This window comes from Tenrec ecaudatus, chromosome 11 (genome assembly GCF_050624435.1).
Source record: "Tenrec ecaudatus isolate mTenEca1 chromosome 11, mTenEca1.hap1, whole genome shotgun sequence".
In the NCBI taxonomy this organism is placed as follows: domain Eukaryota; kingdom Metazoa; phylum Chordata; class Mammalia; order Afrosoricida; family Tenrecidae; genus Tenrec; species Tenrec ecaudatus.
The window spans coordinates 95,874,740-95,892,401 of NC_134540.1; the positions used below are offsets into that span (position 1 = coordinate 95,874,740).

Genomic DNA, 17,662 nt, shown 5'->3' on the forward strand with positions numbered 1-17,662 from the left:
TTTTGGCCAACCCTGAATCAAAACAGAAGATGTCCTTGACAGGAGGTAACACAGGGTGGGTGGGGGAGAACAGGGAGAGCAGAGGAAATGGGTTGCCTGTGGGTAGAGGAGCAGAGTGCACCCTTTGTTCCATTGTACAGTTATCTCAACTATCTAAGCTATTGGCTTCCCCAGTGGATCCTCCTGTTACACTGAGTGAGGTCCAGAAATAGATCTGGCTTCCACTGCCTCCATCTGATTTCCCAGGCACCCTGCAAGACCTGGTAATGAAATACTTAACAGCAGAAAAAACCCAGACTTGCCATCACAGAGGCTTATAGAAGACATTATTGTCTCCAATGGAGAATGTGAATCACTGTTGACTGTGTTTATTTATTAATGCTTTAGATGAACCATCAGCAGACTTTTATTAAGTGGCTCCTCTAAGCACTTTTTTGTCTGGGGACTTTTAACAGGGGGGGAAATTGCACGTGGTGGCCCCCTGAGCCAGAATGTCTGTCCTCTGCTCTGAAAGTAGGATGCCAGTATTTTAAACAAAGCTTGCTTTTCCAGTTTGGATTAAAACTTTCTGCTGTCTTCTTTCTTCCTGCATTACGTTCCATCCTGCTAATATTACAGAATGGAGTGGCACACAGTGACTAAGAGAAGCTTCTACAATCACGAATAAGAAGTTAACGTGGCTGGTTCTGATGATTAAATATGAATGCCAAGTTTAAATAATTAGATTTATGCAATGTTCCATGTGAAAGTATTAAAGAGTCTAATTTGGGGAAATTTAAAAAAACAACAACAGGTTAAATCGTATCGATCTTTACAATCTAAAATTAGAGTCTCATATCAAATGAGTTCACTCCAGGCATGTGAACTTAGGAGTTATTTTAGGGCTTCCATTTCATTCTAGATCTTATTGTCTCAGTATCTGATTTAAAGACATGGTGCCTATTGTCTTGCTTTGCAATGAATGATGAATCATTGGGGAATACCCTAGGAGTTGCCTGTTTCTGCTGAGCATGAGGGGCCACTCTGTGAGTGAAGACCTTCCAGGGAAAGGACTCCCAGCAACAGCACCGTGGCCCGGGAAGAAGTCCTCTCTCCCTGCTCCCTGAGGCTCTGCTGATGGGAAGGGTGGAAGGTGCAGACTCCACGCCCCAGGAAGATCGAGGGGCTACTCTGACTCACAGTAGCCAGCTCACAGAGCAGCAACTGGGCTGGGCTGTGTTCTGTCTCTCCCCTCTAGAACATGAATCACTGTTGATCGTGTTCTAATTTTTATTTTGCATTAAAAACCAGAAGTCTTTATTAAATGGCTCCTCTGTGTCCTATTTGTTTGGGTTAAAGTTTTAACAAGAATGAGCTCATTCCTTTGTAGTTGTAACTGTGTATGGGCTTAACACACGGGGAAATAACTGTTATCTGACATCTACAATGGATGGGCAAAGGAGCCCGGGTGGTAAGCAGTTAATGACTGGAATCTAACCTAAGGATTGGTGAGTCATACCTGCTCAGCAGCACCTCCAAAGAACGGCCTGGCAATCTGCTTCCTTCCATAAAGATTACAGCCAAGGAAAGTCAGTGGTGCAGGTCTGCTCTGATGCATGGGGTCGCCAAGAGCAAACAGTGTAGATAGTTTAGTAACATTAAATTTAGCCAATTGTCACCATCATAATTACACTTAAAAAAAAACAACCCAAAACTCCCAAGGTCAACAGAGAAGAAATGAATTATTGAGCCTCAATGATAGATGTGCTGTGTAATCTGATTTATGAATGTCTCTAATAAGTCTTCAGGTAGCAGTCCAAATATAAATGACTGAACTTGAAAAATGGAGCTCTACTGTTTATCAAGGAGCCTTTGGTGACACCGCGCTGAAAAAGAACAAAACCTTTAGCTGCCTAAAGAAAAGGCGGCAATTCGAACCCCCCACCAGCCTTTCTGTGGGGAGAAGATGCATTCTTCCTTGTTTGTAAGCATTTACAGCCTTGGAACCCCCTGGGGCAATTCCACTCTGAGTTAGAGCCTCGCCATAAACTGGGATCAGCTTGATGGCAGTGGGCTGGGTTTGGCTTTTTAACGTTTTTTCACCTCTGTTATAACATATGGGATTCATGGTACATTCTTTAAAACACACAGACCGGGGACATGCTGCCATGCTCATACAGAAACAGAAAACCGTGTAGAGTCCATCCACAGGAACACAGTAAGAAGGTGCGTTCCGTTTTAGAGGGTCCCTTTCACCCTTTTGCTGTCTGGCCTCCCGAGGCCAGGTGGGATGCCAGGTGCAGCCTTGATGAGTTCTGGTCTCAGGTGGCTGCCTCAAAAGGCTTCCTGCGTTAGGAACAACTGTGGCTGACTTGACGGTGTGACACGCCTGAGACTTTCTGGCGTATTGCTTTTCTCTTCAAGCTTCTTTTACGTTCTGGATTATCCATGAGCAAGCTCACTTTAGGGGAAATACATTTTTTTTAAAGTTCACTGCTCTAACGCGATGCGGTGAGAACTGAGAAGTATGCACAGAAAGGGGGTCAGCCTGCGCTGTCTCATCTTTGGCACTGATGAGGTTCATCTGTTTCATTTGTTACTGACTGTGTCAAGGTTGAACCCACTGCTGCCACTGAGTCAAAGCTGACTCATAGTGACCCTAGAGGGTTTCCCAGACTCCAGCTCTTTAAGGAGCCTCGCCTTTCTCTTGCAGAGCTCCTGGTGGCTTTGAACTGTCAGACCTGACTGTTGAGAGTTCAGTGCCTAGCCCACAATGCCACCAGAGTCCCTTTGTGTAGTGGCTAAGTGAAAGTAATATGGTAGGTAAGGTGCTTTGAACAGTGCTTAGCAATGAATGAAGGCTCAAAACCAGCAGTTTGTTGTGTTTTTGTTTTAATTAGTGGCCTTTGATATTGTTCATTGCCTTGTGCGTTTTAACTAGGGAGGAATTGTACAAGGCTACAGATACTCGTGGAACCCAGGTGGTTTGTGGTTATTGGGCTGCTAACCTCAAGGCCACCAGTTCAAAACCGCCAGGCGCTCCGCTGGAGAAAGATGAGGTTTTCTACTCCCATAACAAGTTACAGTCTCAGAACCCCACAGGGGCAGTTCTACCCCACCCTGTAGGGTCTCTGGGAGGCAGACTCAGCTTGACAGCAGTGAGTGAGACCCACAATCATAAGTCCTCCAAGAAGGAAAGGATCAGAAGCACCCTGTTGCCCAGGATGATGCTGAGTCGTCTCCAAGCCCTATCCGTACTCTCAGTGTTTCCCAGTCCCAACTCGGAGTCGGTCTCCAGCATTATTACATGCCTGTGAACTGTGTATAGTGACATTGAATCCTACGCTTAGTTGTGCTTATTTTACCTCCCATTTGTTCATCTATGTTTTGTTTTCCCCCAACCAAACTAACAGAGTATTTATCAAGCATGTACTATAGACCTGTGTCACCTGGGGATTCAGTATTGAATCAAGCCGTCATGAAACCTTCCTGCCCTCTAAGGCACTAGTTTGAACATCTTTTTTTTTTTTTTAATTCTTGACCTTTAATTGTGACCTTTGACATTCCCGTCACTCTGCCTGGCCCCAAATCGGTTGCTCGGGCTATTGTAATACTATTACTCTAGTTTTCCCTATCTTCTCTCAGAAACTCTTACGGATTTTAGGAAGACAGAGGGACTTCTACGGTCACACTGCAGTGCATGAATTAAGACTGTGTGTGGTGGGAATGTGGTTTTCAGTCCTCTTCTGTAAAGATTACTGCCAGGAAAACCATACGGGATCTTCTACTTTGTTTTTGTGATGTTTTATTTGTGAGCAAAGATTTAATAAACAAAGGGCATTACAATCACAAAGCAGGGTCACCTCACAATTTGAGGAAGCTGACTAAAGGACCATTCTACTTCCTAATACACGGGGTTGTGGTGAAATTGGAATCAACTCGGTGGCAGTGGGTTTGGGTGGTGGTATTAGTGGTCATATATGCAAGACACCTGTGATGTGGACACTCAACTTTTCTGTTCATTTTGCCTACTAAAATGATACCTCATTAATTAAAGAGATTGGTCTGATATTGTGTGTGTTATCTACCAACTGATATTCCCTGGTTGGAGGTAGGGGTGGGGTAGGGATGGAGAGCACTCAGATACTCGGCGTTTTCCTTTTGTATTGATAAAAGTGAAGAAATATTAATTTTTAACAAACTAAGTAGTGACTATTTTCCAGTCCAAGGACTGTATTTTTGCCTCATTCCGATCACAGTGGCTTCTGAAAAGTGGACACATCCAGGAGCATCAGGAAGGGCGCTCTTTGCCGGGGCGGTTACTTGTTATGAGGTTACTTAGCATGTGCATTGGGATTTGAGATTCGTCTGCTTCCCCTGCATTTGCTAAGACATCCCATCCCTCCAGCTCCTCTGGCATCTATCAGTGCTCCAACAAATAAAGGTGGATCAATTCTGGATTGCACCACCAGAGTAAAAACGTTACACCAAGGCCTGTTTGGTTTGCAAAATGAGCGAAAGACTGGTGGGATTAGGCGGTGCGGGTCTTCTGAGTATATGTTTACAGTGCAAAGATCCTGGAGGCCAACACAGCCCATTTGCCACGTCTTGACCTCACCCCGTCAGTGCTGGCAAATGATTCGTAACTCTGATTTGGTGAGTGAGAGTCATGAGGAGTTACTTTCAAGAGTAGGGCGGGTTCTTCCGTGAGTCTTCAGTTAATCAGGAGTCCAGGTGGGCGGGAGATTTTCTACAGGAAACAGGAAATCAGGAACCTTTTGGATGAAGATAGAGCTGAGTGAGCCAGTCTTTAGACCTAGGGTTGTGAGTGTTGGGGGAATTCAATCAATGATGGATGTGCACCAAATGGACAAGATGTAAGCAGCATGTGAGGGCAGTGGGGTGGAAGATGAATTTCAGTAGAATTGGATGGATGGGCAAGAAAATGGGGACCTCTAGCTTGGTGATGGTCCTGGTTGCAAGCACTCAGGCAAAGTGGCAAATGGTGAAAATGAACTGAAGGTCAGTTCTTTGATCCAAGGGAGGTTACAGGCTACAGACTCCAGCTGTGATCTAGGGCTACTTCTAATAATAGCTAATACTTAGTGTGGCTTGTGCGCTGTGCCAGGTGGCAGAAGAGCAGATTTCGGGAGAGAAAATGGTTGGAAGGACATGTGGCCTGGGAAACTCCAGGCAAGCACGGGCCTCTGGTGCTTGTAGGCAGTGACGATTTCCTAAAAAGGTCAAGGACTCATAGAATAAGGATGTGTCGGGAAGGTGAGCAATTGAATGCAAGCTGGCCTTAATTTGTGCCGACTGCCATGCAGCCTGCCAGGTCTCAACCACCGCTACACCTCAGTCCGTGGGGTTTTCAAAAACAAATGCTAAAGCCTCCGCCATAACCAATTCTGATTCACAACCGATTCTCTGATGAGAAACTAGGGTGAGGGAGAAACCGGGGAGATGGGTACTTTGTGTCGGATGCACAGGCCCCAGGGAAGCCCTTCAGTTCCCTGGAGCTGAATTTAAGAAGCATCTCTTATGAAAAAAGCTGCAGGGATGGGCAGAAGGGTCACAGGGAGGCTGTTCCAAAGTCTGCGATTATCACCACTCTAGAGAATTTTTCAGGTGTTCACACACAACGGTTGTTTTAAACGTGCTATTGCAAAAACAAATATTCATTGTGAGTTCTGCTTCACGGGAGGATTTTATATTGGGGTTTCTTGTTCATTTGGTGGGGGCGGGGGGGAGTGCTGGGGATGCATATAAAGTGCCCTTGCTAAAAAATCTCAATAATGCAATGGGAACACCTCTTGCTGTGTTAATAAAATGACACATTTCCAAGAGAGAGTGAGTGACGTGCCACTATGTGGACCATTCATTTTTCCTGCCATAAAGAGTATTTTTTAAAATATGACTCCAGGATAGATGGAGCACCGTATGTTCTATGCTGTTTTATAGCCAGTTTAATGCCCTTTTTAGAAAATTAGTATCATTCATTGGCATAAACCACTAGCTGTTGCCTCAATATGGATTTGATATTGGGGTTTCCCATCCTTCTTTCTTGATCTCTGTTAGTGAATTATGACCCACTAATCGTCATGGCTGGTGGGCTTCTCTGGTGAAATAAAGAATTGGATTGGAAGGACTCAAAAACGCGAGGCTTTGTTCTCAGGCTTTAATATTTTAATGAGCCTGCAGGCTTGGCTGCTTACAGAACGAGCTGGGATTTCTAAGTGTGTTGTTAGTGTTAGCGCTTGTAGAAGGATGTTCATTAGGAAGCTCTTGTTTCAGTTTCCCAGAGAAACTCCCCATTAAGAAAGATCTTTCAGCAGCATGGCTTGCAAGAAAGCGAAGAGGGAGGGAGGGAAGCTTTTAGCTGTAAGCATTAGGGGGATATTGTATCAGTAGTCTTAGTTCTAAAGATTTGCTTCTAAGAATTAATTGGAGCAAATACATCTCAAGGGAGAGGGGGAAAAAGGGTTTGTAGAGCAAGGACAGTAGTTGTTGTCCTTCCAAATGGAGAACTCTTCACTTTGCAGCTGAATCAATACCACAACTAATTATTTCTGGTTATCTTTTATGGGTTTGTAAGACATTTCTTTTGTTCGGTGTAATAAAAAACCCATTGTTTGATCAGTGACTGACTAATGATGATAAGTAATTTGAAACATTCTTGATGAAACTTGTCTGTTAATTAACATCAACAGCAAATGGAAAATAACAAGACAACAAAGTGCCAGTGCGGCCACTGTTCCCTGAAATTGATGAAATCTCTGTGTGGCAGGCCCAATAAACTGAAGCTGCCAATGGTTAAAAAATAACAAACAGGTGGGAAGGCCTGACTCACCACCGAGGAAAAGTTATTGTAAAGTTACACAAAGGAGCACTGAAATATTACAAGCGAGGGGGTGGTAAAGGAATGTCAGCGGGTTGACTGGTCCTGCTGCTTAAAAGAGTAAAGAGCATGTTTCTTTTTCCTTTAGCTTAATTCCAAAATGCATTGCTCCAATGCTGATCTGAACCCATACCCTCTTAGTTAATAATGTAATGGATCCCAAAAGTTGTAGCAAGGAATTATTAATATTGTAATCATTCATTTTTTTACCAACTCAACGTTTTCTTTTGTTTTTAACGCTTTTAGATTTCTACCTGGACAAGGACTGGTACTATACCCACAAATAGGAGACAAATTGGATATTATTTGCCCAAAAGTGGACTCTAAAACTGTTGGTCAATATGAATATTATAAAGTTTATATGGTTGATAAAGACCAAGCAGACAGATGCACTATTAAGAAGGAAAATACTCCTCTCCTCAACTGTGCCAAACCAGACCAAGATGTAAAATTCACTATCAAGTTTCAAGAATTCAGCCCTAACCTCTGGGGTCTAGAATTTCAGAAGAACAAAGATTATTACATTATATGTAAGTATAACTCTATTCATTTATGTTACAGAAATTAGCTTAAGTTACATAGGTTTGTATTCAGTTTTGTTTCCTTAAAGTTAACCAAGGTGGCAGATAATTTGTTGAGAAGTCTTGCTGAGCAATTGTTTATCTGCACCCTCTGCCCCTTTATTTTTTCAAGGTAACCGTAATTGAATCTGTGCCCCTGTATTAGCAGTATTGGTTTAAGATAAGTACCCAAAGGGTAAAAAAACAAACTAACTGCTAGAGTATTTATTTGAAGTAAAATGATGTATACAAATATATATACTCCACATTCCTAGTGACGAAACAATTTTTATGGAGACCGGGTGAGATTTTGATAGGTAACTCTTGTGCAATGACTTTTCGATCCATCCATTTAACCATCCATCCCCTCATTCATTTCGTGTTTACTCTGTGCCACTAACAGTGCGTAAGTGCTAGGGCCCAGCAGTGACCAAGATCGTGATGGGGCCCTTATGAAGTTACCAATCTGTAGAATGAGGAGCTCCAAGTAGAGGAGGTACAGACTAACTGCAAGTGTACTTGGCCACAGTCATGTAAAAACCAGATTTAGAGAAGATAAACCTGGGTTTGCTCAATGAGGAATTTTTTTGGTTTTGTTTTAAATGTTTGAAAATTTCACTCAGTGTTTCTGAAACAAGTAACAGGCATCGAAGTATAGGTCAGAGCTACAATAAATGGGAGCTTGTATTGACTCCTGAAGCTGAGAAGTCAGTTGGTGCACAGGCGTGAGTGCAGCCCTCCTGTGCGCAGGGCGGGTTCTGGCACCAGGCAGAGAAAGCGTTGGAAGAGAGTTAGGATCACCTTTGGGGCCACAGGGTTAGTCAAAATGCTGACCGGGTGAATGGAGATTTAACTCTTCACATCATTGAAGGGATGAAAGCTTTTTAAGTATATATTATTTTTTAGTTTCACATCGTCCTCATTACTGGGTTCAGTGCTTCCTTCATTGCCACCACCGACTTCAGTTTGTTAGAGACCGTGAACTGCTGTCTGCTGGCTAGACGCCCACCATTTCTTGATGATTAGCTGCAAATGCTGGCTTTTCAACACACTAAGCTGCTTTTTAGAGCACGAAGTCAATAATTCACTGAATATTTATTTAGTACCCACCCAATAACATATTACTTTTAAAAACTGCACGAGCAATTAAAGCAAAGATAGTCAGAACCCTCACATTTTCATGTTGCTTTTTGCTGCACATTGGAGTTGTCAGAGGGACTGAAAGCCTCTTTCTAAGCCATGTTGATGCACAGAGAGGGATTTACTAAGAACAAGTAACAAAGACATAGAGAAAATGGTAAATTTTAGTTTTAAAGTAGCAATTCTGAAAACAGAAATGGTAAAGTGTATAAAAATAGTGTACTCTTGGAAACTATGAAATAGTTTCTAAGCTTAACTTAACATGGTGTATTTTTTAAGGACTTTTTGATATAAGATTGTGTATTTGGGATGCTAATATTTAGCATAACACAAGAAACAAAAATTAGCCTCAGATGAATTCATTAAGAAGGTGAACACTCCTGGGTGAAGTGGGAGAAAGAAGGTGGAGGCTTCTGAAGAGCACTTCCAATAAGGTCTCAAGTGTTTATGAAGTTAAATTTATTTATTAAAACCAGGGGTGCTGCCTGCATCACCAGACCCAAACAGATTATTTTCCTTTAGTTATTGGCTCAGGAAAGATGACTTTGTTTATTCTGTGTTCCACTGAGTGCAAGTGGGATTTCAGTAAAGATGTGTTTAGCTTTTAGACTGAAATAATACGCAAGGAATGCAAATCAAATGGCTTACCCACATCTTTTTGTTTATTTGGTGTCGTGAACATTTACTGCTACTTACTAGCAGGTGAAGGAGCCCTGTTGGCGTAGTGCTTACATGTTGGGTTGCTAACCCCGAGGACAGCAGTTTGAACCCACCAGCCACTCCGTGGGAGAAAGATGAGGCTTTCTAAGCAAGTAAAACAGATCAACAGTCTTGGAACTCTCAGCCCTGCTCTATAGAGTTACTGAGTCAAAATTGACTCAATGGGCAGTTTGGTTTTGGTTTAGTGACAGGTGATATATTTAAATTCAGAAGCACTATCTAATATGTATCTGTAATAGGAATCTGCACAGTAATGGCATCTCATTTTTCTATCTTAAAATACATTAACAGGTTCGTTAGCAAGTAGCTGAGCTGCTCTGACCTCTAGAAGTCTCCTTAGAGTTCTGACTTACAGTGCAAAAGTATGGCGTAGCCTAGGATAAAAGACTCTTTCTTACAATAGAGCCAAGGGTTTCAAGTTTGAAACAATGGGGGGCTGTTTGAACTTTGCTGTTTGGATGACTGTCACACAACTGGGTAAAGGGCCCTGGCCTCAGAAGTTGGCCGGGAAGTGTAGTGAGACTTTCAACAGAGAGTTGAAAGGCTTCCCCACGATATCACAGAAAGCAGAAGGCATTTCACATACTTGGGAAGATTTAGGAGTTAATTTTTGACCTAACCTATAGTAAAGCCCATTGAGATCCAGATTTCCCTCAAAAGGAAATAAATGAGAGATGGGAACAAATGTTAAAAGAGCTGTAAAGAAATTTTATGTTAACTTTCCATTGCTTCTTCAAGAATGTCAAGGCACCAAAACAAGTAATAGATATTTTAAAAGTCACTCCTTTCTGCACTAACAATCACATCACATCAACACATTTCATATCACGCAAAACACTCTTTTTTAAAAAATGGAAGTGGTTGAAGGTAGTTATCTTGATGTTGACAGATTCATAAGATAGTATACTATCTTATAGTGGGACAAGAGGAAAATAAAAGAAAATAGATGAAATAACTAGGAGGCAAAAGACATTTATAGAGGTCTAAATACAGGCATGTACATCTGTAAATATATTTATATATGACAATGGAAAAATAGATCTATGCACATATATTTGTAGGTACTAAGTATTAAGGTAGCAGATAGACATTAGGCCTCTACTCAAGTACTCCCTCAACACAAGAACACTTTGTTCTATTAACCTGGCATTCCATGATGCTCACCTTCCTGACAACAGAGCTGAAGACAAAGCGGGTGCATAAGCAAATGTGATCAAGAAAGCTAATGATGCATGGCTATCAAAAGACATAGCATCTGGGGTCTTCAAGGCTTGAAGATAAACACATAGTCATCTGGCTGAGAAGCAACAAAGCCCACATGGAAGAAGCACACCAGCCTGTGTGATCATGAGGTGTTGATAGGATCAGGAATCAGGCATCACAGAACAAAAAATCATATCATTGTAAATGAGAGGGAGTGCAGAGTGGAGACCCAAAGCCCATCTGTAGGCAACTGGACATCCCTTTACAGTGGGATTGTAGGGAGGGGTTGAGCCAGTCGGGGTGCAGGATAGCACTGATGAAAAATACAACTTTCCTGTAGTTCTTTAATGCGTCTTCTCTACCACTCTCATGTTCCCAATTCTGTCTTACAAATCCGGCTAGACCAGAGGATGTACGCTGGTACAGATAAGAACTGGAAACACAGGGAATCCAGGACAGATAAACCGCTTAGGACCAATAATGAGAGTAGCAATACCAGGAGGGTAAGGGAAAGGTGCAGGGAGAAAAGGCAAACCATTTACAAAGATCTACATATAACCTCCTCCCTGGGGGACGGACAACAGAAAAGTGGGTGAAGAGATATCGGACAGTGTAAGACATGACAAAATAATAATAATCTATAAATTATCAAGGGATTGTGAGTGAGGGGCAGGGGGGTGGGGGTGGGGAATGAAGGGCTAAAGTAGAAAGAAAATGTTTTGAGAATGATGGTGGCAGCAAATGTACAAATGTGCTTGACACCATAGATGGATGGATGAATTGTGATAAGAATTGTACAAGCCCCTAATAAAATGATTTTTTTAAAGATAGTAAACAGGACCAATGGTGAAAATGGCAATACCAGGAGGGTGGAGGGAAGGTGGGGAGAAAAGGGGAGTCAATTATAAGGATCTACATATAACCTCCTCCTGGGGGACAGACAACAGAAAAGTGGGTGAAGGGAGACATCGGGCAGTATAAGATATGAGAAAATAATAATTTATAAGTTATCAAGGATACGTGAGGGAGAGGGGAGTGAGGAGGAAGGGGAAAAATGAGCTGATACCAGGGCTCAAATAGAAAGCAAATGTTTTGAGCATGTTGATGGCAACAAATGTACAAATGTGCTTGACATACAATGGATGAATGTGTGGATTGTGGCAAGGGTTGTATGAGCCCCAATAAAATGATTATATAAAAAATATAATACTCTCTTAGGTAGCATGATAAATAGTATACAGATTTGCAAATATGTTTTTAATACTTCAAATGATTGGCTCACTCACAAGGAAGAGACGAGCCAGTCAGGGTGCAGTAAAACACCAATGAAACATACAATTTTCCTGTAGTGTCTAGTTCTTTAATACTTCTTCCCCCACTATCATGATCTCAGTTTTACCTTACACATCCAGGTAGACTAGAGCACATATACTGGTACAGATAAGAGTTTGTAACACTGGGAATCCAGGAGAGAAACCCTTCAGGACCAATGAGAATAGAGATACCGGGGGGGGAGGGGGGGGAAGGGGAAGGTGAGGGGAGGAAGGGGGAACCGATCACAGTGATCTACATATAACTCCCTACCAGGGGGATGGACAACAGAAAACTGGGAGAAGGAAGACAGCAGTTGATGTAAGACATGAATTTTATATATATATAAATTATCAAAGCTCCCTGAGGTGGGGGAAGGGGGAATGAGGAGTTTGATATCAAGGACTCAAGCAGAAAGAAAGTTTTGAAAATGATGTTGGCAACATATGTACAATTGTGCTTGACACTGTGGATGGATGGATGGATGGATTGTGGTAAGAGCCCCCAATAAAACAATTTAAAAAATAATAATTGACTCACTTTGAGGCAGTAAATATTAACATTTGAGTTTCTGCAATCTATATAACATTTAACTCCAACTCAAGGACTTCCCAAACAATTTATCCATTAGTAACATCATCACTACTGTGTGCTGGCTCCTTTCCATAGCGGGGAGGGTGGAGAGAAGGACCAGAGTGGAATAGTGGGGTGCTGCTCTGTGGGGGACAATCCGAACCGCCATGAACCCAGTGAAGTCGATGAGTCCCTTGATGAACAGCTCTTGAGCATCCCTAGGCTGAGTGTCCAGAAATCTGGATTCTAATCTTGCTGCCCAAGCTTAGTTAGAAAATCACTTCTTCCCAAGGCTTTGGACTGGTCCATTCTGGTTTGATGACCCCCTGCTAAGAATTCACATTGTCAACCCAGAGAGAATGAATCCGAATCGACATTTTTAACGTGATTCTTGCGGATGTGGATGTTCAGCTCCCCACTCTCAGTGCTTTAAACGTTGCTTTTCTTCTCTGGGAAATGCTTGTATGGTCCCCGTGTTTCTGGCTAATAGTTGAGGTGGGGTTTTTCTCCCCTCCAGCTCAAACTCGGTTTTCTCATTGTTCGGACTTAGGATCTCTCACTAGTGCCCGTTTTCTCCAGTTGAAATAGACAGGATCTGCAGTGAATTCCTTGGGGGCATATATTTTGACTTGTATCATAAGATTTAAACTAATAGTCACCGTATTTTTTGTGCTTTAAGAGTAAATATTAAATTTTAATTAAAACTTTATTTTTAAACCTAGCAAGAATCCTTTAAATTCCCTTAGGAAACTATATGGCAAAATGATATGCATCCTCGTTTAATTCATTTCATAGATGATTATTTGCTTTGACATGTGGCAAAATGTTATATATGGGTTTTCTTAGTGTCTAAAATTGACTTTTTCATGTGACCTATTTCAGTAATTAGCTCTAGGCCTAGTTTGCATAATAAAATATCCCCTGTTCTTCATTAAATTTCCGATCTTTAATTACTTTCTCAAAATAGAGTAAACATTTTAGGTAAACTATAGTTATTTTTAAGATACCATTTCAGAGAAAGTTCATAAAATATCCATTCTGAGGTGGCTCATTTTCAAGGAACGCTCAGTCTTAGATCTGGTCAGCAGTCCAGCTAATAATGGGAAGGCATGCTTAGCTGTGTTCTCGGCCTTCACTCATGTTTATATCACAAAGTTTCCATGAGTGCTTTACAATTTCTCTTTCGCGGTGACAAGCCAGAGCTGAATGTGCTCACAGCTTTAGAGTCTAGGTCCTTGGCAGCGTCCCCGTCATGAAGGTGTGATGGGTTGGCTACGCAACCTTACGAAAAAACAAAGCTTGGCAAAAACACCTACAAAGAGTTGTTCATCATACCACCAAAATGCTGTGAGTCAGAGATGGAAAACGACCTCTATTGTGTTGTTGCCCAGAGCTGTTAGAAAAAAAAGAAAGGTATTTTCTGCGAGCACCTCCCAATTTAGCATGATGTGGCTTTAATTTGTTTTGCTGCAAATTTGTGGTAGAGATAGCCAAGATTGAGTCCTGGAGCAATCTGAAAGTCTACCGTTTCCATAGCGTGATTGCTTTGGCAACCTGAGCCCCGTGGTGTGCACAGAGCCACCCTGCCTTGGTGACTGGTTTCTTGAGAATGGCTAGAGTTATTTCTTAGCACGCTCATTAGTTTGGTTTTCTGAAGGGAATCAAATCTGTTTGGAAGGGATCTGTATCATCTTTATTGTTTTAGGACTATACTACACTTCTGAGCAAAAAGGACCAGATAAATCAAAATATTTACAAAAATATACTGAAACAATATTCTTAAAGACTCAAAATGGAGGGGGAAAAAGGAGCTGATATCACGGGCTCAAGTAGAAAGCAAATGTTTTGAGAATGATGATGGCAACAAACGTACAAATGTGCTTGACACAATGGATGGATGGATGGATTGTGATAAGAGTTGTATGATCCCCCCCGTAAAATGATTTTTTTTTAAAAAGACACAAACTGGAATGGGCGGTGTAGTCTATGGTGCATGTACACCTTTATCTTCCTCTGGAGTTGCTTTTACTTCCCTGGCGTCTATCTGGCAAGTGGCGCTGGAATATACTGAATGTGGAATAATCACTTTCCCCAGCAGTATTGCTCTGGGAGCTTGCAGATGGCCTTTACAGGTAGGTTTCTTTAGAATATAAGTTACCAAGCTTGACCTAAAGCCCCTTTGCAACAAACACGACTCCGCGCCCTCCAGTTAATTGAAAACATTTGTACCTTACCTCATAATCTAGGAGGAAGTATAAGCATCTGGTTTTGCTGCCCCCTTGGATTATTCACGTGCCGCCCAGGGAGTGATGTCACACACTTATGGAAACACTGCTTTAGACTACAGAGGAGTAGAAGCCCCCCTGTGAAATGATTCATATGCTTAATGTGTGGAGTGAGTTTTGTATGATTAATACAGAAAAGGCTACATTACCATCAATAAAGAGAATACTCAAGTGTAGTGATATGGCAACATCAGGATATCATTTATGTCCTCTTACTTAGGTAATGAAGACATATGTGTGTAACATTTGTATAATTGCTGAACTCAAGGATTATAATACTTTGTTTTAAAAATGAAGGTGTGACCCTTACCTTTGTCACAGAGCCTTTGTTGGAAGGATGGATGCACACACAGGTGCTCACACACACACTCTGCCTGGAGCGACAGATTCACTTCATAGTTTATGGGTTCTCACCCACTTGGCTCCCCCAATCTTTTTGCGGTATCCTTTGCCCAGTCTCTGCCTCAGCTTCTTCCGCTGTAACATGAGATGTGAGCAGCGCCTGCTGAGTTTAAATGGGACGCTGTACAGGAAGTGCTTGCTTGGTAGGTTGGGACAAGGTACAGCTAAGAGTTAACTTTAGAGCAGCGAAGGAGGTGTGAGTCAGGGACTAAAGGCAAACCCATGCTTTACTGCGAGCTGGAGGCCTAAGGAAAACGGGCTCAAAAAGTATAATTTATTTGAAAACCATCCATAAAACAAAACTCCAGAGAATTTACAAGTTTCAGTAATGCAGCAGAACTTAATTATATGATTGTCCTTCTTTGTCTTCTTCGGGTGTTAACAAAAGTTCTTTTGTCCTTGGGCTTCCCTTACCCAGAAACAGACGTTTATGTAGCTTTGGGTTCCTGGAATTGCCCAAGCTTGTTAGCAGACCCTTTTTTTGTAAGGCTCAGGAGAGACAGACAGGGGAGGAGTCGTCAGATACGTATAATCATTTTTCCTACTTTCTGTCGAACCAATCTTGCCAGGATTCACTCTCAGTTCTTTGTTACCCAAAGACAGTGAGCTGCATCTTTATGGAGAAATCTCAGCAGCAGCCTAATGTAGTATGAATATTCTTCTAGAGAAGAGGAAAAGCATTGTGGTGTGTTGTGTTTGTTTCTCCTTCTTCAGGATGACCTTGTCGCTGTGACTAGTTGGGAAAGCATATCATTCCATTAACCTGATCAGCAGAAGCATTGCTCCTTTTTTTTAATACAGAAGATGAGCTTCTCAACTCACATTCTGCCTATATCAAAGGCTTTCCCAGATCATACCAGTGAAATTGTGCCTTGATGAATGTAGTACAAATAAAGCTAAGCTCTTGCTCTGAGGATTAGAGTCTCGATTCCTACTCAATTGGAGGTTGTGCTGGCTCACAGGCCTAATGGAGCGAGGCCATTGAGACACTGATCCCAGAGGCCTCAGCATTACAGATGCAAAGAGGACTCGGCTCTTTTCGATGGAGACTCTTTATGCCAAGCCAGTGCCGTCACCCAGCCAGTCTCATTTACAGCTACATAGCGGTAGTCCTTGGAGTCCCACTTCCTTACACCCAGATTAATAAGATGATTTTGATGACTCAACTGATGGGGAGTTAGTGAAAGAGCAGGGAAGACCGAGGAAATGGACAAAGTGGAATGTTTGCAAGAGCACGTGGGACATGAGAGAGATTGCTTCAAACATCAACAAGGCTCGAGGAGTTTCTCAGAGTAAAATTTTATTTCATATTTCATAAACATTGCGTTGACATATCTGGAATCTAGAGCTTTATGGGTTTCATTCACTTCGATTTACAAATAACTGAACAACACTAAAGACCCCCTAGGAGCCCTAGTGGTTAAGTGTTCAGCTGCTAGCCCCAAAAGTCAGTGGTTCAAATGCACCTGCTACTCAGTAGGAGAATGTTAATGCCGCCTGCTTCTGTAATGATTTGCCATCCCAGAAGCTGCCTTGGGAAGTTCTGCTCTGTTCTACCGGGTTGCTGTGAGTCAGAACCTATTCTACTGCAATGGGTGAGAGAACCTAGCACAAGCATTAAAAAAAAACGTTCCTGTTGAAATATCCTTTATATAGTCATCATGAAGATTAAAATTTAAAGTGAAACCCCTAAAAAAGAAAAACAGCCAAAGGTATTGGCAAACTTTAAAAGACTCTAGGAAACATAAGTGTATACTTCTTAGAAGTTAGACATTTGTTCCTAAAATTTCAAAATCTCAGCCTGGATGTTTGGATCATGTATAGAGTCGGTAAGACTGTAACATAAAGATAGGAACTTGCTCTGCTTTCTTGGAAACACCAGTAATCGAGGTATCCTTAATGCCGTGAGAGAGAATAACCCTCAGCCATGAACTGTCTGAGCCAGAACTCCATCCAGAGCTGCTGGAGACAGTCCCGTCACCAGCGTGTGAGACCGTGTCCTCTGTGACCAGACACATAGGTGTCCCTAGCAACAGCAGAGAAGCTCAAAAGGCAGTAGCACCTCACGAACTTCGTTTGTGCTTGTATCAAGTGTGGTGGGGTGAATGCCGTGCCAGATTCCAGAAACAGTAATAAACTTACACTCAAAAGTAAACTAAAGAAATCCTGGACACTAGTAGGAGAGGCGGGAGAAAGATGAGACTTTCTAGTCCCCTAAAGAGTTATAGTCTTCAAGAAAATGAAGAGCCCACACTTGACCAGAGGTGAAGGGGAAAGAGTTGTTGCATACGGAGCATTGAGTTTGCTTCAATGGGGGCACAATACTTTGGAAAAGGATATCAATGCTGGTTGTCCAACACGAAGAGTGTAATCAATGGTGTTGAATTATACAAGTAGAGGTTGTGGCCTTGGAGAGTGTTCTGTTGTTGTGCATGTGTTTGCCGCACTTGGGGGTAGGGGGTGAGGAGGGAATTTCATGAATAACAATGACCACAAGGAAAAGGAAAATGTTCTAGAATTGGAAGTGGTGACAGTTGCACAACTGTTCTTGATATGATTGAAGTATTGAATTGTGTGACATGTGGGTGAAG

At 42.1% G+C, this 17,662-nt stretch overlaps 1 protein-coding gene across 1 annotated transcript in view; it reads left to right on the forward strand.

Moving 5' to 3' along the window:
- Positions 1-17,662, forward strand: part of EFNB2 (ephrin B2) — a 56,116-nt gene that overhangs the window by 20,692 nt on the left and 17,762 nt on the right. Inside the window, exon 2 of the mRNA XM_075563437.1 lies at positions 7,124-7,407. Within this exon, the coding sequence (XP_075419552.1) occupies positions 7,124-7,407 (284 nt within the window). The remainder of the gene's footprint in view (positions 1-7,123; positions 7,408-17,662) is intronic.